The 23390-nt window shown below is 39.1% G+C and overlaps 1 protein-coding gene across 2 annotated transcripts in view; it reads right to left on the bottom strand.

The window, feature by feature from the left end:
• sema5a (sema domain, seven thrombospondin repeats (type 1 and type 1-like), transmembrane domain (TM) and short cytoplasmic domain, (semaphorin) 5A) overlaps window positions 1-23390 on the bottom strand; it is a 205846-nt gene that overhangs the window by 51579 nt on the left and 130877 nt on the right. For both annotated transcript variants that reach the window (XM_073813106.1, XM_073813107.1), the window contains exons 7-12: window positions 20550-20763; window positions 19247-19532; window positions 17622-17757; window positions 13872-14076; window positions 9950-10157; window positions 6478-6595 (exon numbers count right to left, since the gene is read on the bottom strand). In XM_073813106.1, coding sequence (XP_073669207.1) covers window positions 6478-6595; window positions 9950-10157; window positions 13872-14076; window positions 17622-17757; window positions 19247-19532; window positions 20550-20763 — 1167 coding nt within the window. The remainder of the gene's footprint in view (window positions 1-6477; window positions 6596-9949; window positions 10158-13871; window positions 14077-17621; window positions 17758-19246; window positions 19533-20549; window positions 20764-23390) is intronic.

Here is a 23390-nt window from a genome sequence, read left to right as displayed (position 1 = left end):
GGATATAAGGTTGTCCCTCAAAATGCCTCTGCACGCAATAGGATAGCGCTATGACGGATCAGAGCAACGAAGAAGGTGACGTAGTTACCGTAACCAGTCGGCAAAACTCCAAACACATCTTTCTTGCTTAAAAAGGACTTCAGTAAGGTTTATTTGCTCTTCTCTCAAAGAAAAACATAAGTCTAAGTCCTCCAGAGTCGCGGCCAAAGCCGCTTCAAAAGATAGCTGTTCGCCAGCAGCAGCAGCCATTCTCTGTTTTCAAGTAGGAACCGTTGCAGCTCTGTCGTCATCATGTTAAGCCCGCCCCACAGACGCTACACACGATGTGATTGGCCTGACCAAATTTTGGTTTTTGGACCGGTTAAGTGTATTGTGAGTAGGGATGGGTATCGTTAAGGTTTTAACGGTATTACTACTCTTACCGGTACTGCTTAACGGTCCGGTGCTTTAACGGTATTCTTATCGGTACTTTGGCCAATGTTAAAGGGACACCATGAAACTTTTGGCCACTAGGGGGTGCTAGACACGAATTTTTCACTTCTAGCGCCCCTAGAGCACACAAGCGCCGCAGCACTGTCGCAAAGGAAAGGAACTGGCCAACCTTAAAACTAAACTAAAAACTAAACATTTAAAATGCTAAACGATCAACATTTTGAGACAACAGGGAGAAACGCAGTCATGTTACAACTTTCTGATGAGGAACTCGTCGTGGCAGAAGCCATTTCTCAATCTGAAGGTTGCAGCCTCCGGATGTCGTATTTCTAATACGTCATCAAGACTGTCTTATTTCACAATATTAACAATTACAAAGTTGACTATTATACTTAGTTAATCGTAAATTGTTGCAGTATGCTTATGACTTGCGAATGTAATGCTCAGTTTACCTTAATAACCCAGGCTTGATGACGTGTGCAGCCTGCATATTTGACCTCCGGAGGCTGCAGCCTTCCAATTCAGAAACGACCAGACGTATTTCCTTGCCTTTTTCCAAACAAATATTGTTGCATCCTTTCTCTCTCCCTCGCCACCAGGATTTTCCGCAATGGCGCTCGTTATTCCTCTTTTTTGTGTGAAAATCGCTCCAAATCCAAGTAAACCGATGCGTTTAGGTCTGCCGCTTTGTAATACGTCACGCGAGTGACAGCGGAACGCAGCAAATGAGGAAGAGAGAAGAGAGAAACGCTCGGATCTGATTGGTGAATGAATAGGGTTTGGTTTTACACTGTGAGCAAGTTTGAGTGCTATAGCATCCTGGATTGTAATGTAAATATCATAGACACAGTAAAAAGAAAGGTAAATACGTGAACACAGCATCTGAATACAGGGAACTATATGCAATATAATCGCCGTAATTTATAAAGAACATCGCATTTATGTATGAATCAACAGTTTATATAAAAAATTGCCTTAAAGGGGAATCGAACCCGGGTCGCCCGTGTCATAGGTCCGTGACACTAAAGACTGTGCCACAGAGTCACATATTAGAAACTGCTCTCTACACTCCTTAAGTAGCCTCCAGCAAAATTCACGTTAAAAACAAATTGTGTAAAGGAAGTGACGTATGCCGTAAAGCAGTCGAATTTTGTAGTTTTTTTTGTGCTCTGGTTACTACCACAAACCCTAAGTTTTAAAATACGAGTAAAAGTGATACAGACCCCGTCAGGCTATGGTAGACATGTCATTCAACCTATTTAAAGTCGATGTACTATCACAAGGGTCTTGAAAATGTATTATGAAGGTTGAAAAATTACATGGTGTCACTTTAACATTTGATCACGCACCTATGTTCACATGATTAAGTTAATTATGTGTCTGCATTTCATTATTACAAATTAATTTCTGAATATCATTTCTAAATATTATACATATATTTGTTAATGCACCAGCGTGAAAGCTGCAGAAAAAATACTCTAAATAGGATATTTAGGCTAAATAAATGTTTACATGCTGATTTTTCTTTATTTGGGATTTTAAAAAGAAGTAGAAAATATGTTGAATGCATAACGTTCAGCATTTCTCCCAAAAGAAATCAACAGAATTTCAACGTAAGGTAAGCAAACCAATTAGGGAGATTGTACATTTATTTTAAATGACGTGAACAATGTTGATTCAACATGGTTTTAGCATACATGCCTGACGTTGATGCGGCAACCACCAGAGATGATGGTTGAATTTTGCAGGCTGCGACCTTCTAAGGACGTATTTTAAGACCGATTGCGTCACAGCAGCGCGACTTGAGGCTGTGACTTGTGTTAATATTATTCTGTTTATGTTGCGTATTTCTAAGGTTGATTAGTTTTATATACTGTTGAATAGTTTAATCTACATCAACGTGTCATATTTTCTAAAATAAATGAATATTTTTCTGATTCCATATTTATTTAAATAAGTCAGAAACGTCTCCGCTGTGTCCTGCTGACAGGCGCGGTGGGCGCGTGCAACAGGTGACGCAAATTATAGGTCCTCCGAGGGTTAGACTGTCTCATTTCAGTTGAGGCTGCCACCTTGAAAGACAGAGTGCTCCCCTTTTAAGGTTGTATGCTTAGAAAGTCGCAGCCCTTGAATTGGGACACAGCTTCTTTCTGCACGTAATACACTTTTGAAAGATGCTTTGACAGATTGCTTGTGTTTCCGCCCTTACATGCAAACATCTTGTTGCACTTACCTGTCTGCATCAACTGTAGTGAAGTATAACCACACTTTTGAATGTTTTGCTCTATCCGCCATCGTCACTCTTTGTATTAAGCGGTAGTTTTCGTGCTGTCATGCGTGTGCGTGCGCCGCGCTCGTTGTTGTGGTTGTGTTTGACAGACAGCCAGCCTCCGCGGCGCGCATGAGAGATCTCGCAGGTCTCACAGACAAACGTCTTAATTGCAAATTAGAAATGTTTGGTGAGATAAAATGTGCACGAAAACATTATTAAGCAAGAATACATAGTACATTTATTTTTATTTTTTTCTCCAGGACCGATAGCAGAACCGATAGCGTCAGATCTTACTGATACTACGGTCTTTCATAATTTAGCCCCGGGGCCAGTTTAATACCGGGTTTCGGTACCCATCCCTAATTGTGAGTGCCTAGACTAAACCCTGGCAGCAAATATATTTTGCGGCCGCTAGGGTGCGTCTAGATTTCTAGGCTAAGAGGGACTGTCACAATCAAATAAACCAAATGAGTAGTTTATATTAAACTAAAGCAACAGATAATGTGTATGTGAAGACCATATAATTATATTTCGTAAATATTATTGTTTATAGATGTCAAATATCAATTGACTTTTTTCTCTTTTATTAAAACCTGTCACCGCAAACATCACGCAGGCTTGTACTGCTTGCAAACATGCACACGCGAGTGATGGTTGATTAAAATTGCTGTTTTCTGAGGGTATCTGCGTGCGTGGAATCCGGGCAGGTCTCTGCTTTTCATCCAGACCTTGACGCTTTGTGTGTTCGACTGGTGCGGAGCTGACTGATCGGCGTATGACATCAGAGTAACGCGAGAGCAAAGGTAAAGGCGGACCCTTTTGTAACATTTCGACTTGCTCTCGCGGTACTCTGATGTCCTCGTTGCCGAACTTCCTGCGCAGCGCCACATAAAGTGAAATGCTCTTTGACTCTTTGCAGCAAAGTACCAGCAACATGAGACGTGGTGGCACGCAAAAGACAGTGAAGGTACGCTAAAATTTAAAAGTGTCAGTACTGCGAGCACTGGTTTAACTACTTACATCGTGAAAATGGATGTGTGGCGTGAGAATGGGGTCAATTGCGATGCGTGGGAGTTAGCAGCTATGATTTATGGTGTCACTGCAGCATTAAACAATAACATTCATGTAAAAATAATGTATTTATGCCACTTTTCTCTAATGGTAGGCGCATCATAGCAACACGAAATAACCATTTTATGACCCTAACGAACACAAACACGTACTTGTTCGGCTTGTCTACAACATAGCACTTCCGCCGTCCGTCATGGCGTCCATAATTCGCGCGAGTAGAGCGTGACGTCACGTGCAAGGGGTCTATACATATAGTAGCTGTACCTAAATGGTACCTATTAGGACCTATTTAAAGAGCACCTATTGTCCGATTCACGCTTTTAAATTTCCTATGGTGTGTAATTGTGTATAAGTGTTAACGATATGCAAAAGGTACAAACCCCAAAGCAAACAATGACGCGAGTTATCGTCTCCAATGTAAATCTCTTTTTTTTTGGACTACAACAAACACACAGATTGTAGGCAATAATTTACTTCCTGGGATTGGTGATGTATTAATAAATCCTCCCGCTTTGGACTCGCAACCTGTAAGTTAACTCCTGTTAGGAACAAAATCTTTTAAACATAGTAAGGAGCGTCACATTTCCTGCTGACTTCAGAGGTGTTCAGACCAATCACAATGTACAGATTATCTGGCCAATCAGGGACACAGCGCTTTTCAAATCTGTGCGTTTCAGGAAGATATTTAAATCTGGAGCTACAAGAATGTACGGTATGTGGAAAATAATGTGGTTTTTTTTTTACCATAAACGACGTGGACACATTGAATTATACCAAGTACACAAAACAACATTGTTTTTTAGCAATGCAATAGATTCACTGCCATTTTCTGCTCACATTGACTTAAATCATTTAATTTTCCATTACGATAAAGATATGCATATATCCTGTAATTAAGAAAAGCATGCTTATAAAGATACATACAAATAATGGTATGCATGAAGTAAATAAAAAATAAATGTAAAAAATAACGCTATTGAGCTGGTTATAAAGATGAATGAGATCAGGATACGAGTCAGGCAAGATTTTAGTATAGCTTTGACATTATAGCGATTTCTGAATGTAGTTTCCATAAAAAAGGACATTGCATATGTAAGAAATATGCGTAAACAATGTGCGAATTGGACATCAATACAAAAGCATGCATTCTAGTGACTCTAAGATCTAAGCCTCCCACACTTTAACACTTCCCTGTGTGTTTTACAAGCCCATGCTGCTTTTCTGTGTTATTCATGCAGCGTGGGAGCTGACTCGCTATTACACAAAATGTCATTTCTCAGATACAGCTACAAGCTGCAAGGTCTTTTACCTTAAGACCTTGTGAGTCTGTCACACTGCCTGCCTGCCTGAGACATACATACAGTCTTTGTAGATGTGTGTGTGTATATATTTGTACATTAGAATAATTTCTCAATATGCCACATGTAACCTTTAAAATGTAAAATGATGTCATGACCCGATCATCAATATTCAAAAACTGTTGTGAGAAAGACACTAGTGTACAAAAGCAAAATCAATACAGATGTTATACAAAATCTGTGAAAGGTCAGTAGAAGTGCGGTGTTAATGATATAAATAAGAGAGAGAGAGAGAGAGCTGGAGTCTGTTGTTGATCTACAGGCTGGTCGGCCTGAGGCAGGAGCACACGTCAAAACAATGGAGTATGGGAAAATAAACCTAATGTTTTACAACAGAATAATTGCTGATGGCAAATTTTGTTTCCTTACACACATGCGGCTTCTCTATTTCTTACCCAGCTGGCTACAGTATATATAATCTGTGGGAATTGGATTTCTAAGTAACCTTTACCAGAAGCATCCTGCCCAAATAAAGCTAACAGTACAGTGCCTATTCCTGAGCCAGCCATGTGAATTTTTAATGCTCCTTTGAAAAATACCTGTTCATTTGTTGAAAAAATAGTACAAACGCTGTCACATGGGCGGTAATCTTTCAAAAGTGCCCAAAGGGTGCATATTTGTACGCCAAAGGTACATATTAGAACTGCAGAAGTACAAATATATAGCTAAATGCTACATATTAGGACATTTTTAAAGGGCACCGTATCAGTGACAGCTTTTGTACAATTTTTCTGTAGAATAGTGTTTGCGAATGTCTAAATATAGTCTATCCAATCGCATCACACCTTTTGCAGATCAATTCTTGTAAACAAACAAAAAAAGTACCGTTGGCACCTACCTGTGACTTTTTCCTGTGGAGTTATTATCAAAATGTCAAAGTTATTCTTTTCAGTTACTGTGAAAACTGCGAACTTCACTCAGAATTTATATATCTAAAAAAGTCAGCGAGGAACATGAAGTGAACAGGCATAGAAGCCTTCTAAGACAGAAACAGGTGCATAAATCTCCTTCTGTATACAGAAACGGGAAGATTTTTATTTATTTACTGTGAAATAAGCAGCATATTAGATCTGCATTGTCATTTGTCATCTGTCAGAGCTGTCCTTACATCACCTGTGATGTGTCCTCAACATCTCAACATTGTTATAAAACTCTTCTAAGAGTGGCTGCTGTTATGAGACAAATCTGATCCTGCAGGACTGATGTTCAAGTAGTGACAGACACATTTGTCATTGTTCTTCACCGGCAGACCGGATCAGCACTGAAAGCCTTAGTAAGAAAAAACACTTGGCTCAGAACGCTGAGCAGCCCTGTGAATGATTGTGGTGCATTCTGGGAACTCACAGGACACTTTGTGATGCTCTGCTCCCATTGGCTCATGCTGACGCTCTCTTCCAGGGTGGTGCATTTTTTAAGCATCAGATCCCAGCCGCAGTACGGATCTCTGGCCCCCACACAGGCACTGAGAGAGAGAGAGAGAGAAAGAGCAGATGCTAAACAAGATACCAAAGTTTATGACAAAATTAATGACGGAAGGGATAGGAAGAGAAGAGGGGAGAAAAGGGAATAGGGGACGAGATGAGAAAAATGAAAAGAAACATATCTCCCGAGCACAGAAGCATAGGAACGGTTTTTCATTTCATACACAAAGAGTTTACCGAGGTCTTGGACACAGTAACAAAAACCTGCTTTTCGAACACCTTTTTTGGTCATTTCAACTAAATTTTAAACTGGCTCCTACAGTATATAGCTCAGTGGTATCGCATTAGCATTTACATACTGATAAAAGACGTATACCTTGAAATGAACTGCAATTTGCTTTGGATGAAAGCGTGTGCAAAATGCATGAATGTAAATGCAATAATCTTGACTAACATTAAAAGTGGACTTTAGGGAAAAATAATAAAGCGATCTGACCATGGCGCCCTACGGAAAATGCATGCATTTCATTATAAATGCTGCTTGCTCATGACCTAATCAAGCAATTTTTTCACCAAGTCTTGTTAACTTGACTACAATCACACTCATGGCCTTGAGATAAACCAAACAGCTAGAATAGCAGGAAGATAAAGATGCAGCGATGTAACGTCTAAAGTACAGTAACACAAAATTATGATCAGTCCTATAATGTGAACGCCAACAAGGCAGGCACTTCTAAAGGGCTCCATTACGGCAAGTGGGCGTTTATGTCCAAAAAAAAACGTGTATGTGCTCTCCTCCTTTGTGTCGCAAAAGCACAGAGGTGTGTGAAATTGACTTCTCCCACCTCCGAAAACACTTAACGGGATATAAAACCCTCATCAGGAAAAACTTCAGCCCATATTCACTTAGCTCAGCTCTTTTCATTGAAATGCAAATGGAGTAATGATGAACATGTTGCTATCTCCCTTTACGAGCTGAGATTAGAGAAGCGAACTTGATATTGGGGCCTTGAGGCATTATGTCAAACACGTTGATTGTTCTTTGTTGCCCTGTGGTAAAGGATCTTTCAGACATCACGGTTATTCTGCTCTGGTGAAAAATGAAGCTGCAGGCGAGCAACAGTAAGATTAGCGGTATCATTTATCGTGCCTATAATCTACGTTTAAGTATTATTAAAGACAACATGAAAAGGCATTTGCAGAGGGTTTATTTTCATTTGAAGTACTTACGAGTGCAACAGAACATTCACGGTAACAATAAACTCCTAAAGTAAGGTGAAGAAATGTTTACATATGATGTACATTATTTAAGGACACATGAAGAGCTCAGATGCAAAACTAAGTGCACATTTGAGTGAACATTTTTCTCAGGATCTTATGTTTAGGTTCAGTAATTTTACTTTATTGGCAATAGTCAGTAATTGAAATGCCTTATTTTCACAAATGTCACTTTAGTCATTTCATTGGTTTTGTAAAGGGACACTCCACTTTTTTTGAAAAAATAAATAAATAAATAAATAAATAAAAATTCAATTTCCTCTAGAGTTGACGTTTGATTTGTACCGTTTTGGAATCCATTTAGCCGATCTCGGGGTCTGGTGCAACCACTTTAAGCATAGCTTAGCATAATCCATTGAATCCGATTAGACCATTAGCATCGTGCACAAAAATAACCAAAGAGTTTCAATATTTTTCCTATTTAAAACTTGAGTCATCTGTAGTTACATCGTGTACTAAGACCGACAGGAAATTAAAATTAAACTTAAATAAAAAATTAAAAAATTAAACTTTGCTGCCGTACCATGGTTGCAGGAGGCGCAATGATGTACTGCCTGAAAATAGTCCCATGCTATTGAAAGTTACTAAAATAGGGGGCTATTTTCGGCTGCTGCGTAATATCATTTCACCTGCAGCAGCCATGTTATGGCACCAAAGTCCTTGATCATTAAGCCAGAATGGGAGGTCCTTGCCATATCTGCCTAGAAAATCACAACTTTTAATTTTCTGTCGGTCTAAGTACACAATGTAACTACAGAAGAGTCAAGTTTTAAATAGGAAAAATATCAAAACTCTTTGGTCATTTTTGAGCGGGATGCTAATGGTCTAATCAGATTCAATGGATTATGCTAAGCTATGCTAAAAGTGGTACCGCCAGACCCGGAGATCAGCTGAATGGATTCCAAAACGGTAAAAATCACATGTTTAACTCTAGGGCAGCTGGAAAATTAGCATATTTTCAAAAAAAGTGGAGAGTCCCTCTAACAGATTTGATAGTCTTTTGGTGCAAAATCCTCTAAGTAGATGCAAACATTTACAAAAGTCACTCTTCAATGACCTTTCTGAATACAGGTTAAACACCCCAACACTTAGAGGGCTTTGCTGAAAAATAATTTTGGCATTAACAGATTCTGCCAACAAACCGGTATTTCTGAAAGGCCTGAGGCTGGGATTAATCAGATTTGAAGCAAAAGTATTTGAAGATACATTCTCATTTTTGACGGAGATGCTGTTTAGCGGCTTTTGCATCTGAGCTCTTCAAATGCTCTTTATAATGTGAGCAGAAAAGAAAAGCTGTCAGAGGTGAAGACTTTGCATTACAACATCGTGCACTGACGAAACCTTTGCAATAAGACCCGGAGATCTTTTAAAGGAGATCACATAGCTCTCTTCCATAAAATACAAAAAAATGTTGACCAGCATTTATCAAGCTCTAAAATGGACAAAGCATCATAAAAGTCCATATGACACATACACTATATTTATAGTCACTTTAAGCTACATAAAAGCTTGAACCAGCCTAAAATTAAAGTCATTATTCACCGGAAATCTGTTTTGACAGCCGAGGTCACCGTTCACTTGTTTAGAAGAGCAGTATGAAAATTGTGTCATGAACTCCCTGAAATATGGTTATTCAAAGAAATATGGTCCTGGTATCAAAAATATTTTAAGTAAGTAGCTATGAATGCTACCGTAAAACTTTGCATAGGTTTACATGTGTGCATTTAGCAGGCACTTTTATCCAAAGCGATTAACATTGCATTTAAAATACATAATTGTGAGTCGTGACCATGACTGTGAAATCCATGCTAAAGTTTCATAATCTGAGAGATCAATAATTAATTTCACACTGAATTGATGATCTCACTTAGTCAATATGCGATATCAAGGTTATATTTTCACTGAATGTTCTGTACATTATGTAGGATGATTTAAAACACAGGTTTTCACAGGTAATATTAAAAAAATGTTCAGCATGTGTGATCCCTGGGAATTGATCCAACAACTTCTTGCAATGCTAATGCAATGCCCTACCAGCTCTGCAACATCTTGGGAACATCTTGATTAGATGTTGCATCATTGCATATCTACATGATAAGAAGGTAAGGAGTACTCACTCTCTAGACTTATGGAAGTTGCAACGCATGAGGGGGATTTTGATGACTTGGTCCCTGACTCCCACAAACAGCTCACTGCGACTGTGAAGAATGAGCAGACTGCGAATCGGCTGCCTCTTCTTGGAGGTTGAGAGCTCGATCTCATCCAGCAAACAGCTGCCCATGGTCTGGTTCAGTGGAGACAGCACCTTCTTAATGGTGCCATAATCTGGCAAGTAAAAAGAAGAAATTTGAGAACAACTGTGATGGAAATAGGACAAGAGAACACATGGAATCAGTTTGGTTGATCAAGTCGGTGACTCTGATGACCTAGTAAGATTAAAAGGAAATGATGTCAGGGGACAGCGGAGAAGACTGACCTCAGATCTCTCCAATCACACGAAAATCCAAAAAACCTGGGCTGTCAAGTTAAATATGGATGTGCTATTTAGATCAGAAAGGGCAAACGGGCTCGGCAACTCTCCAGGGAAGATTCATTATCTTCTCCGAAAGGTTTTTGTGTAGCTGAATGGAAGGAAGAATTATCGTCTGAATCACCTTTTGGAAAGTAACACGCACCCTCCGCGGAGCATGTGGTTTGTGGAATTCATAGAGGGCATTCACGGGTCCCATGGCTTAAAGTGCAAACAGTATTGGGCTGATAACCTATATAATATTTCTTTTATCCACTGAGTGTTTGCTGTTAATCTTCTCTGCACTTCAACGTGGTCTTTCGCATGCTTTATAGGAGCAATACAACATGGGGCAATGAACTTTTAGATACTACAACAGTCACTGATTAGGCCATTGCCCTTGTCAAATCAGGCCTCGGTGATCTATTTCATTCCATTCAGCTGTGAAATTCCAGCTACGATCCTCACACTTCAAACTATTCTTGTCTGGTATGAATTGAATCGAGTCCATAAACACAGTCCAACAGACGAGTGTGTGCCATTACAGGGGATTCATACAGAATTTGAAATCTTTTGATCTATACTGTATGACTTTAATGCAATTCATTTTAAGCAATAATTGAATTTTGGGAGTGGACTGGCAATAAAACACTGCTATTTGCATGAAGCGTTGAAAAACTGATTAAAATATGTACCCCAGCGGGGGCAGTACTCTTTCAAATAAATACACCTTTGCACCTAAAGAGTTCATTTTAGTACCTCAGAGGTACACAGTGGTACCAGACAGAGCTCAAAATATGTACCTCAAAGATGCATACCAAATGTATACAAATACACAGGGGCGTAGCAACCGGGGGGGACACGTCCCTCGCACTTGCGTTCACACTGCCACCGGCAGGAGCATCAAAGTGGCCGGAAGTCATTCATTTTCAATGAGAAAATGAAAGCTATCATGGCATGTTCCCATAATTGTCACAAGTGTTCTGTAAACTGCCAATTAGTATTCTATTTAGAATTTATTATTATGAACATCAGCTTTGGGTCACATCACTTTTAAAGTGGTTGCTACGCCGCATATAAATATTAGGACGTTTTAGGGACGGTTCACATTTTGTGTATAAATCCGCATGAAAAACGCGACTGTTGGTTGGTTCTTGTAGCATGACCTGCAGTGCACTTGCATCATTCTAGTAGTAGAAAGTAAAAATATTTGTACTTGATGTGCTGCGGAAGCGCCTAGAAAAAACTAGCGCTTCGCACCGCGTGCATATGAAATAACGAACTTGAGCACGCAAAAGACGCTAAATGTGAATTGCGCTTTAAAAGGGTACTGCCCCAGTGACAGCCAAAGTACGTATTTTCACCAAATTTTCGAACAGTTAACAAGTTCATCTTGCACAATTCTTTTTCAACAAGTGTCTCCACCCGTTTGACAGGTAGCTAGACGTTTGTGTTTTTCATCAGTGTAGTATCCAGACTCAGAGCTTTCCAGGTCTCTGATGTGCATCTGGAGAACAAATGGGAGCTTACTCGTCCCAATATAAGAACATTCTGCCTTTGATGTTTCAGCGCAGCTATGTGTCTAATGACTTTATTTACCCTGGTGACCAACTGTTGCTTGCTTCAAAGGCCAATGATTCAAATGGACCACCAATTACTTGAGCCAGTTTTCCCATGCGCTTCCTCTTACGGAAATGCAGACATCTTTACTCTGCAAAGTTTCGATGGTTAAAGTAACATACTAATAAGCTGTGGATTTAATGAGAGGCTGGCCACATGGGACTCAAGGCCTACTTTCATATTACGAGCTTTAACGCTCAGATTTAACTTCCGATCTGCTTTGCAGGTGACCCACATTTGTCTTTAGTGTGAAGAGATCCCATATGGGTGCATTCACAAAAGCATATAATGGCACACGCCTCCGTATCAGATCCAGACCATGCATGTATAAGATTTCAAAGAACAGGTTTTTGTGTTTACACTTTAGATCACAGATCGGATTTCCGATCATGTCATGTACTACGTTAAAGTATTGGACCACCTTCATTGTTGCCTCTTTCACCCTCACCTACCATTGACCTTCAAACCAGCAAGTCTGCAGCAAGTATTATTAGTAGCGCAAGTGCAACAGTAGAGTGATAAAACACCTACTGTTTTTTGGTACACGTTTGTATTTGGCCAATGGAGTGTGGCAATGACCATCTTTCTTTTCTCAACGTCCTTGGAATCGAAGGGACTCTGTCCTACCCATTTTTTCTATGAAGATTTCTCAATAAAGAGTTCTACGCCATTAACCAAACCAATCGACTCACAACATTACAAACTTCAAAAAGTATCTGAAAATACACAGGAATCTTTTTTGGGCTAAGGTTAGTGTTATTATTCACTGAAAATTCATCTATTTTACTTTTATGCATTTGGGAGACACACTTTTATAGCGACTTACAGTGCATTCAAGCTATACATTTTTAATCAGTGTGAGTGTGGGGTTGAACCCATGACCTTTGCATTGCTAACACAATGCTCTACCAAGTGAGTTACAAGAACACTATTTAACAATAAAAATGATAAAACATCTATAGAAGCACATACCACTGCTTAACAGTGTCACGGCTCATCAAAGGTCTGTCTTGACAGCTTTTTATGTTATTATTAAACATTTAATTCTGTATAGAGACAATGACTGGAATTTTTACTCTTGAGACATTACCATTGTGCTCTACTGACTTATACTTCAACTCTATTAACCTTCATACAGTAAGTAAGGGATAATGTATAGGCAGCCGGTTGTTATTGCAGAAATAAGCCCCAACAGTGTGATCTTGTATCGGCTGCCTGTACATATATCCCGCTTATTACACGGCTATTTACCTCACAAGTAAGGTAAGGAACATTAAATATTGATTTGAAATATTTTATCAGCTCATTTTTAACGAATACAATGACCTTCTGGGAGGAAAACCTGTTTATTTTCGGAGACGTTCAATTCCCCAGGGTCTTAAAGCTTGTAGGACTGCGCACAACGCAGTTTTCAAATGCAGAGCTTTAATTCTATTTACAAACTTAAAGACGTAAAATAAAATTTGTATATATTTAGAATGATGGATATAGAATGTACTACTGTACATGTTTTTTGCTTATTTTATTCAAAAGCATGATCAACGTCTACTTATTATAATAACAAGGAACTAAGCTTCAAACGACAGGTGAAGTGCTGTCGTTCAAACCACACAAGTTTGCGTTGCGAATGTTCGTTTGAACTATGGTTTCGGGAAACACCAAATCGTTGAACTTTGTCAGTAACGACGAAACTTACGACAATAGTTGGCCAACGATGCTTTTGGGAAACGCACCCCCTGAAAGTGTCGCGACTGGCCAATCAGAATTAAGCATTCCAACGAGCTCTGTAATAAGTAAGGTATATCTACATCTATATGTATATCTATATCTAAGGTATATCTTATAGCTCTTTGGCTCTGTATTTGTTAATATACACTTGCTCTCTATACAGAGGTGATGTGGTACTATACCTGTGGCCAGATAAATGATGTGGTAGAGCATGTCTTTCCCCTGCACTACATCCACAGCTACATGGGAGAAGCGTACGTTGTCCTCCATGAAATACGGCACAGGAACGATGGGCTGTACCACCTCATGCATCAAAATAAACTTCTGAGCGTCCTGAAGGTTTCTCTCTGTTAGATTCACATAGGAGCCGTAATCTATAGTGCCACACTGAAAAGAGAGATAGAGAGAGATAAAGATATATGACTGATTATACAAGAGCAGAAACAGTGGAGTTTTTAAATCAAACCGTTTTATGTGATATCATAATGAAAAGCACCCTGATCCTGATTCAGATTCACAATCACTTCAATCTTTGACATGGCCTTACTCAGTCAATATAAAAGATACAAGGTTATATTTTCACTGAATGCTTCATGAATAATCAATGCAGAAAACAGTAAATCACAAAATATGACTTTAGCTTGGTTTTCACAGACTCAGTCTGGAATGGGTCTCTGGCCTCAGCAAAGACTCAATTATGTGAAGATGGAGAGTACTGTAGGTCTGATTCTGATCTCACATCCCGACATATGCCCTATTCATTCAAATTGCAAATGACCATAGACCATCTGTGACAATGACCATCATAGATTAGATTCAGGATTGTAAAATTGTCAGATGTTGCCCATGATACAGCTTGCGTGCAATAGGAAAACAGAAACAGTAGCAAGCAGTTGCAGTAAGATGACTTCAGCTCCCCTAAATTACTAGTTTTCCTTCTTGAATAAGAGCTCATGTGGAGAATATGAAACTTGCACTTTATCCTGGCTCACATATAATCAACATCAATCCACTGAAGATCAGTTTCGGCATAATTCTACTTAAATGGCTTGGGCGTGTGTTGGTCTTTCAGGGACGAAATATATGGCGAGCCATTTTCCATCAACGCTGTAAGCCATGAATGTTGAGGCTCGTAAATCTGGATCCTAAAACATGGACAAATGCTTGATGAAGATGTCACTGGGAACTAGATAAAGTGTGGCTCCTGCAGACCATGAAAAACTTCTCTTTGAGGGAAACACGAGACTTTAATCCAGTCGTGTGGACTTTGAGGAAACAGAATAACGCAAAAAGCTTTATCTCTTCGTGGGGTCTTCAGACACTTAACACACTGCACTCTGCATAATTCCCCAAAATCAGCAGAGAAAATGTCTTTCATTAAGCCAATATTTAACATACACTTAACTGCCCTCAATTACCTTCCCAGCTATAAAACCATTGCCAGACACTTAAGGTAAAGTGACTTTAGACACATCTACATTTCTTAGTATTGTTATTTAAACATAACGGCTCCTGGAGTTTCTCTATGAGCATAGGTTTTTTTAATCAGGTCTATAAAAAACGTAAAGCTATTTAAACTCGCCGTGAAGTATTTGAAATGGCAATACTCCTCAGGAGATGAATAAAAACTTTATTAGCTCTTATCACTGTAATTGTCCTGCCAACATTTTTATAAGCTGGCAATTTTATCAATAATATAATGGGCGTTACAAAGGCATGGAAATGAAAGGAAATTACCAGCCATAAGAAAAGCTTGAGGAAATATCAGGCTTTTCGTAGATTAACGTTTATGCATTTTGCATATGCATTTATATAAAGAAACTTACAGTGAATTCAAAGCTAATTTCATCCGTTACTGTATGTGTCACCATCAGATTCAAACCTATGTTCCGGGTGTTGCAAGCCCAATGCTTTACCAGTTGAGCTAAGAAACAACCAGGCAAAAACAATCAAGCATCTCATTTTAATTACGAATACACACCATATACATGTATATGCATATAAACATCATATAGTGTTGTCAACGGTAAAAGCCCTAACCTTTTAGGGTCGGTTTCCCAGACAAGGTTTAGATTAATCAAGGACTAGGCCTTAGTTTAATTAGGATATTGAAACAAACAAACCTTACAAAAAACAATACTGGTGTGCATTTTGGGACAAAACAATGTACGGATATATATTATATTGCCAAAAGTGCCTTTATATGCACTTGAACCTGAATGACATGCCATTCTTAATCCATAGGGTGTCAGGATTCTGTCAGAATCTTGTCTTGTTTTAATGTCTAGTTCAATTTGACAGGGTTCTGACAGTACCATGTTCTGTGTGGGAACATGTGGCCATGGTGTGTTGATAACAGGCCACATGTTTTCCTTGTCTCGTCTCTTTTACCCCGCTCCCTTGTCATCCACATTGGTCTTTATCGTTTGATCCTCATCACCTGTTCCCCTCTTGATTTGCTCTTGATCTTATTTAATGCCCTTGTGTTTCTTGTCCTGTGCTTGTTCGTTTTGTATTTGCCTGTTGAAGTCTAGTCTAGTCTAGTCTAGTCTAGTCTAGTCTAGTCTAGTCTAGTCTAGTCTAGTCTAGTCTAGTGTCAAGTCAAGTCAAGTCAAGTCAAGTCAAGTCAAGTGTCAAGAGTCAAGTCAAGTGTCAAGAGTCAAGTCAAGTGTCAAGTCAAGAGTCAAGGGTCGGGTCAAGAGTCAAGGGTCAAGTCAAGAGTCAAGTCAAGTGTCAAGAGTCAAGTCAAGTGTCAAAAGTCAAGTCAAGTGTCAAGTCAAGGGTCAAGTCAAGGGTCAAGTCAAGAGTCAAGAGTCAAGTCAAGTGTCAAGTCAAGTGTCAAGTCAAGGGTCAAGAGTCAAGTCAAGTGTCAAGAGTGAAGTCAAGTGTCAAGTCAAGTTTTGTGTGTCGCACTTATCCGTTTCACCTGGACTCTCATGGACTAATTACGCCAACACACCACACCTGTTGTATGTTTGATTGTGTTTGTATTTATATGCCTTTGTTCCGTCAGCCTGGGCCGGATTATTGTCATTGCTACCCCGTCTGTTCCCTGTATTTGGATGTTCCTGTGTTCACTGTGTTCACCGTGTTATCCCTCGTGTTTTATCATTAAATGTTATTTATTTTCGATCTTTGCGTTTGCGTCCTACTTCCCTACTGTGTCATGACAAATATTGAGTTGGCCCACCCTTTGCAGCTATAACAGCTTCAACTCTTCTTGAAAGACTTAAACCTCTACAAGGTTTAGGAATGTGTTTATGGGAATTTTTGACTGTTCCTCTAAAAGCACTTTTGTAAGGTCAGACACTGATGTTTTACGAGAAGGCCTTGCTTGCAGTCTTCGCTCTAATTCATCCCAAAGATGCTCTATTGGGTTGAGGTCAGGACACCAAACTCGCTCATCCAAGTCTTGCTTTGTACACAGTCATGTTGGAACAGGAAGGGGCCATCTCCAAACTGTTCCCCAAAAGTTGGGAGCATGAAATTGTCCAAAATGTCTTGGTATGATGAAGCACTAAGAGTTCCTGAGGCCATGGAAGTGACTGGATGACCTAAATTCAATGATTTGAAGTGGTGTCCTAAAACTTTTGGCAATATATTGTGTGTTAAAATACAGTATGTCATGACATGGTGTTAATAAATGAAGTCATGCATTTAGGCTGGCACTATGATAAACCCTGTCCGGGAAACCACCCATTAACCCCTTACAGTCTGCAGTTGGTTTGGATTCTCTTCTGAATTTGTCATACTAAATTTCAAAAGCTCCCCATCAATGCCAACACGGTGCACTTCTGCAGAAAATGATACATATACAAGCAATGTTACACGGACATTTTAACCACATTGATTTCTGCAGAGTCTAAGAGGTTAAAGCAGTTGGGGACACTGCACAAAGTAATCTTAGTACCTGTCATTTGCTGGGTGCTTACCTGAAAGTCAGGGTTGGGATTGGGATAGGGCAGCCATGCGGAGCGCGAGTTCTCCTGGTACTTAAAAGGGCCGCTGAACACTTGGGTAACAGCGCTCAGATTGAAGGCGCACACTGCCGATGCAGCAATGCTGTTCCTGAGAACACAGTCGGAGATGTGAGCAGACGACAGACACACTCGCATTTGACAGATTTTACCCAGCCCATCATTAAAGCATAGTGGGTGATAATGTAAAAAATGGATCTGTCTATTGCTGACTGTGATACAGCATCGTGAGGGATAAAAGAGAGTAGGCTACAGTGAAATCTCTAAAAGGCAAATGCATGGTGTAAAATTATAGTATCCCCATTTACCACACAACAAAACAATATGCAATTAATAAAAGCCCTTTGCTGACACTGCATCGCTTGCACTTTGGAAAAATTTATAGTGCTGCTAGAACTAATGGGCCATGAGCTGACCTCTAAGATATTGGTATCACAGCAGATATCTTTAAACTGACCAATAGTTTGACCCTGTGTCTTATGACCTGCAGTGCTGGAAGGTAACTAAATGTAGCAATGCTAAAAAGTAACTACAGCTTGACTAATTTAGATGTCTTAAGCTGCATTCAGACTAGCAGCAACTAGCAGTAGCATAGCTACGCAATCTCATTGATTTCAATGGAAGCTTGGCAACTTCTGGCGACATGAGCGACAGTGACCATTGGCAACTGTATATGGCATGTCCAGTCACGTGACAAAGTTGAGAAATGTTTAACTTTATGCAAATTATGAGCGACTTTCAAGAGCGACTACCAATGAGAAGGAAGCAGTGGAGTTCACGTCATCTGTCTCTTGTCAGTTACTGGGGTGGACGGTACTCATTTGTTTATGACAACCAGATTTAGAAACACCTCTTTTGAAAGAGACGAGCGACACTCTGCGACAGAGTCGCTTATAATGTGAATGTACCTTTAGAGAAAACTTTTCCAGTTACAACATTGTAAAAAATTATTTGCTGCCATAAAGTTTGAAGTTTATTCAGCTAAAATTTTACAAGTCATTTAAATTTACTATTATTTATCTTGACTACAGATAGGTTGTTTTAACAGGTCATTTTATAAGTTGAGCAACTCATCTTTAGAAAATAATAGTAAATTAAAATTACTTGAAAAATTGAGTTGATGAAATTTAAAAATTTAAGGCAGCAAAGAATTTTACATCTCTGTATTTTCTTTATATTTTATTTAAACGGTTTAAAGTCTGATTTATTTTAGAGAATCGGTTCATTCACATGCTTCATGTAAATAAATGGTTCACTGAATCAAATGAATGATTCACTGATCAAAGAAATGCCATGCCAATCGACCCACTTAAAATATGGTTTTCATCATAAAGCTTTCAATTGATTCAATGTGTTTTTTTATTTATATTATCATCCATGGTTAACTTGGTTAATGGCTAAACATTTATATTTATGCATTTGGCAGACACTTTAATTCAAAGTGACAGTAACAAGGTATACATTGTTTATCAACATCTGAGTTTATTGGGTTTAAACCCATGAACCTTCGGTGCTTCTAACGCAAAGCTATACCACTGAAAATGAATGGATCATGGTGGATCAGACAGTGCTTTACTTACACATTAGTGGTGAAGATTCCATACAGCAGCTCCAGCTCCGGCAGGAAAAAAGTTCCCTGCAGCTCATTGTAGTTGAAGGGAATCTCGCCCGGCCGTGAGCAATTCAGCCTGGCCTTCATAAAGGTGGTCCACGTGTCCTCCAGAAGAAAACGTCCCCCAATGTCGTTCTTGCAGACACGGGCGGCTCGGGAGAACACCGTCCTGCCGCAGTCATGCTCCACCGCGTTCTCGCGAAAGAAGAAGTAGGTGAAGTTCCCGATGTCATAGGAAGAAACGAAGTTGGGTTCTGAGTTTGACAGCAATGAGAGATGTGAGAAAGACTCATGATGAGTGATCAATAACAGGTGCTCTCTGCCCATCATTTGTAGCATAGAAAAGATGCATTTATTAGTCTTTTGCGTAGGTAATGGACAAACTCATCTGTCACAGGCGAGGAGAAAGGTTACGGTGAGAAATTATCAAAAGCAAGCGTACACATTTAATTATTATTCTCCATTCAAAACTGATGATCAAATGAGTTTCTCAAAGGCACAAAGATCAACTGTCACGACCGACTTTATTACATTCGAAGCGGGTGTGACTGACAGTAGTTTAATTTTCTTTTGCGGTGAGAGGCTTAGCACATTAGCACAACATGAAGCGAGGAGGAACGAAATTGGAAAAAAGTTATTTTTTCAATTTTCTTTGAACGTAAATCTTGTAAAATAAGTTTCTGTCAAGATTCTTTGATTACGTTCGCACTAATTCTTCTTAACACATCAGTTAGACATTTCTTTGTGGAAGTAGATGTTTAAAATGGAGGAAAGAGATTGTGCAGTTAAAGAGGTCTGTTTTGTTCCTGTGCTGAATGTAAATGTCACACATCTGCATCTAGACAGAAACACACATTTTTATGCAAAAAAACTTTTTTAATTTAAATATGCAGAGATAACTATACTGTAGGTAAGCCATTCAAAGGTTAATTCCTATGAAAAAAAGTAAACATTGTGTCTCTGTGACATTATCAAAAACATTGCTCTGTTTGTCTGAGCACCGTGACTAGCCAACAAATGGCATGTGTTCGGAGCTGGGCTATCTATTTACTGACTAAAGTTGTTTGAGAGATATTTTTTTGCATTTCCATTGTGGCTCAAAAATGATACCATTCATCTATTGTTCCAAATTTATAATGGGTTTTCAAGGGTTAGGGTTTTAGCGTTTTCATGAAATTCACAGTTAAGTGATCATTATGCTATTAAATGACAATTTAATAGTGCAATAGATGTAATTCACATTAAATCATATCTCTTCTTCTCAGGCGTACCATTGAGCCATTTGGAGTTGTACTGGGCGGTGCGCAAAGGAGGGAGTCCTCCAAGGCTTCGGTAGATAGCTGGGTCTCTGCCGGAAAAGTCCATAGCTGTGGCGGCATATAACTCCCCACTGGATGTGATGAGGGCGGTTGAATTATGCAGGGGGTTATAGGGGCAACGGGCCATTCCACTGATCTGATCGTGAATCTCGGTCAGGTTGGTCAGCTGTGATGTTGCAGAGAAAAAGAGCAGGAATTCAGAAACATCAACACTGAATCCTTACATATACATGAAAAGCTTAAAAATATGTATGTTTCTTCAAAGCACTTTGTGTTGCAGTTTTGTTTAACAAATAAAAGGTTAAATTAACACAACACCATTTTAACTAAAAACAGAAAACATATTCATTTTGGCTGTACATAACATCAGCATTTTGGGGAACTAAAAACACAAACTTTTGAAAACGAGATTCAAAGGGCAGTTTTGGAAAACGTTAAAGAGCACCTTTTTATTTCTAAAAAACAATGTTATTTTGTGTATTTGGTATAATACAATGATTTTGCGTGGTTTATGGTTAAAAAACACATTATTTTCCACATACCGTACATTTTTGCAGCTCAAGATTTCACCTGTCTTCTGAAATGCATGGATTTGAAAAGCTCTGTGTCCCTGATTGGCAAACTAATCTGTACGTTGTGATTGGCCTGAATACCTCTGACATCAGCCAGAATTGTGACGCTCCTTACCATGTTTGAAAGATTAACAGGAGTTAACTTACAGGATGTGAGTCCAAAGTGGGAGGAATTATGATAATGTCGGTCTTGTCTACCTCGCCAATCCCAGGAAGTAAACTGTTGCCTACAATCCGTGTGTTTGTTGTAGTCCAAGAAAAGAGATTTACACTGGAGACGATAATTCATGTCATCGTTTAATTTAGGGGAATGTGCCTTTTGCATTTAGTTAACATGTACTAATACACGAAAATGTAAAAACGTGAATCGGACAATAGGTGCTCTTTAAGTTATCGTCTCCGTGTAAACTAGTAAAAATTGGGAAAATAGTGATATCACATGAAATCGCCAGCTACTGGGCTGGCATGCATAATACAACAATTTGAATTGTTTTCATGGATTTGTGTGATTTTAACAACAATTTTGTCTGTACACAAAAAAGGAAATTTTTTGTTTTTGTTTTAGGACATCCTTTTCATGTAGACTTACCCTGAACCCTAAAAATTTTTTACTTCAAAGTCCCCACATTGTCCACAACAATATTTGAAGGCCCTCTCGCCACTTACAATTTCTACCAAATAAACTAGAGCTTGGAAACTAGACAGATGTATATTTGCTACTAAATTAAACAGGCTCAAAGAATGTTTTAGATTTTTTTGATGCTTGTTTTATATGTAAAAATTCAAAGAAGTCATCTTGAGGCCCCCAGGGAGGTGAATTGAGGCCCCTTGGTTGATAAATACTGCACTAAACTGCTTTGGAAACTATTTATCATGCCTTCATAGATTATTTGAATTTTTTTGTATAAATTTAACTTTTTATGTATCATTAAGTATCAACTAATTTGAGATGTAGTGGACATTTATGTGTTCAGGAAAAAATTGTGTCATTATTATCTTCTAGTATGCATATAATTTTTAGCTGTTCTTGAGAGGCAATTGAAAACAAAAAATCCTGTCCTAGACCAAAATAATACTGTATGAAGTACTTGTTTACTTTGAGATTAAGAAGAGAAAGAATCCATTATATATTTGACATAAATGTCGAAGATGTAGCTTTGTTTATTTTGAGAAACAGCACAGGAGAGCTGATGTAGCTTATGTTTTTCACTGTACAAATCATTTAATGTTGCCGAGATGCTGTCCTACTTCCAGCCGTGTCGTGTGCTATTTTGCAAGATGGCAAAAATGTTTATCTCATTACTTGGTTGTCACGCCGAGTGGCGGCTGCAATGGTTAAATGCTAATCGTTTGCAACACACCCGTTCCATCCTAAGATGCAATACAGCAAAACTCTGATTCTTTCTTAGCGTGACATTTAGCCGGCAAAAGGAAAGCTACCATGACAGGAAGGTAATTTACAGTTGTATACATTAAGCACAAGGGATATATCCCAACACAGAAATTCAAACAGTTGGGACGTTTCAGGCTAGCCCATTTTTCTATTGGATATTTGAGTTTGGCACTGAAACTGGCCTAAGAAATACCCGGACAGTTATGTATCTGCACTGCTGGCGAAGTCATCAGCGGGCCGCACTGGTTTCAAGGGGGTTTTGATTTCTCAAAGGAAGCGATTTAAAGAGCAGTCAGCATTGGGTCTTTTGAGAGCACAGCCAAATCCTGTACATCATATTTAACAACATGATCAAAACTGGCTGACAGTGCACTTGTTTGGACTTTAAATCCTTTACCATCTCAGTAGACTGACTGTAGATTCTGAAAAATTGAATTATTGTTATAACTAGACCAGACAAAGCAATGGTGCACCTCATGCTGCGTTCACACCAGCCACGGTAGAGTTGTCAAGTGTGAGTGATTTCAATGTTAAATCAATGTAAAGATGCGTTGACGCGCGTCTGGAGGTCGCATTTCCACCTCAATTGTGCGTCTAGTTTGCGAAGTTGAAAAATCTGAACTTTGGCAGAAAAATGTGCCGCGTTAACCAATCAGGAGCTTGCTCTGATAGTGACGTGATTACAGGAAGTGAGCGGAGTCTCAGAAGCCCCTCCCATTTTTGAGTGAATTTTTGCCATCTCTCTCAATTGTCAAATACCACTACAACCTGAATGGATGCTCGCAATTGCGTAAGGGCCATGCACAGTTGCTTCCGTGCATCATCGAG

This window comes from Paramisgurnus dabryanus, chromosome 22 (assembly GCF_030506205.2).
Source record: "Paramisgurnus dabryanus chromosome 22, PD_genome_1.1, whole genome shotgun sequence".
In the NCBI taxonomy this organism is placed as follows: domain Eukaryota; kingdom Metazoa; phylum Chordata; class Actinopteri; order Cypriniformes; family Cobitidae; genus Paramisgurnus; species Paramisgurnus dabryanus.
Note: the sequence above shows the minus strand (reverse complement) of the source record. Positions and strands in the feature narration are given on the sequence as shown.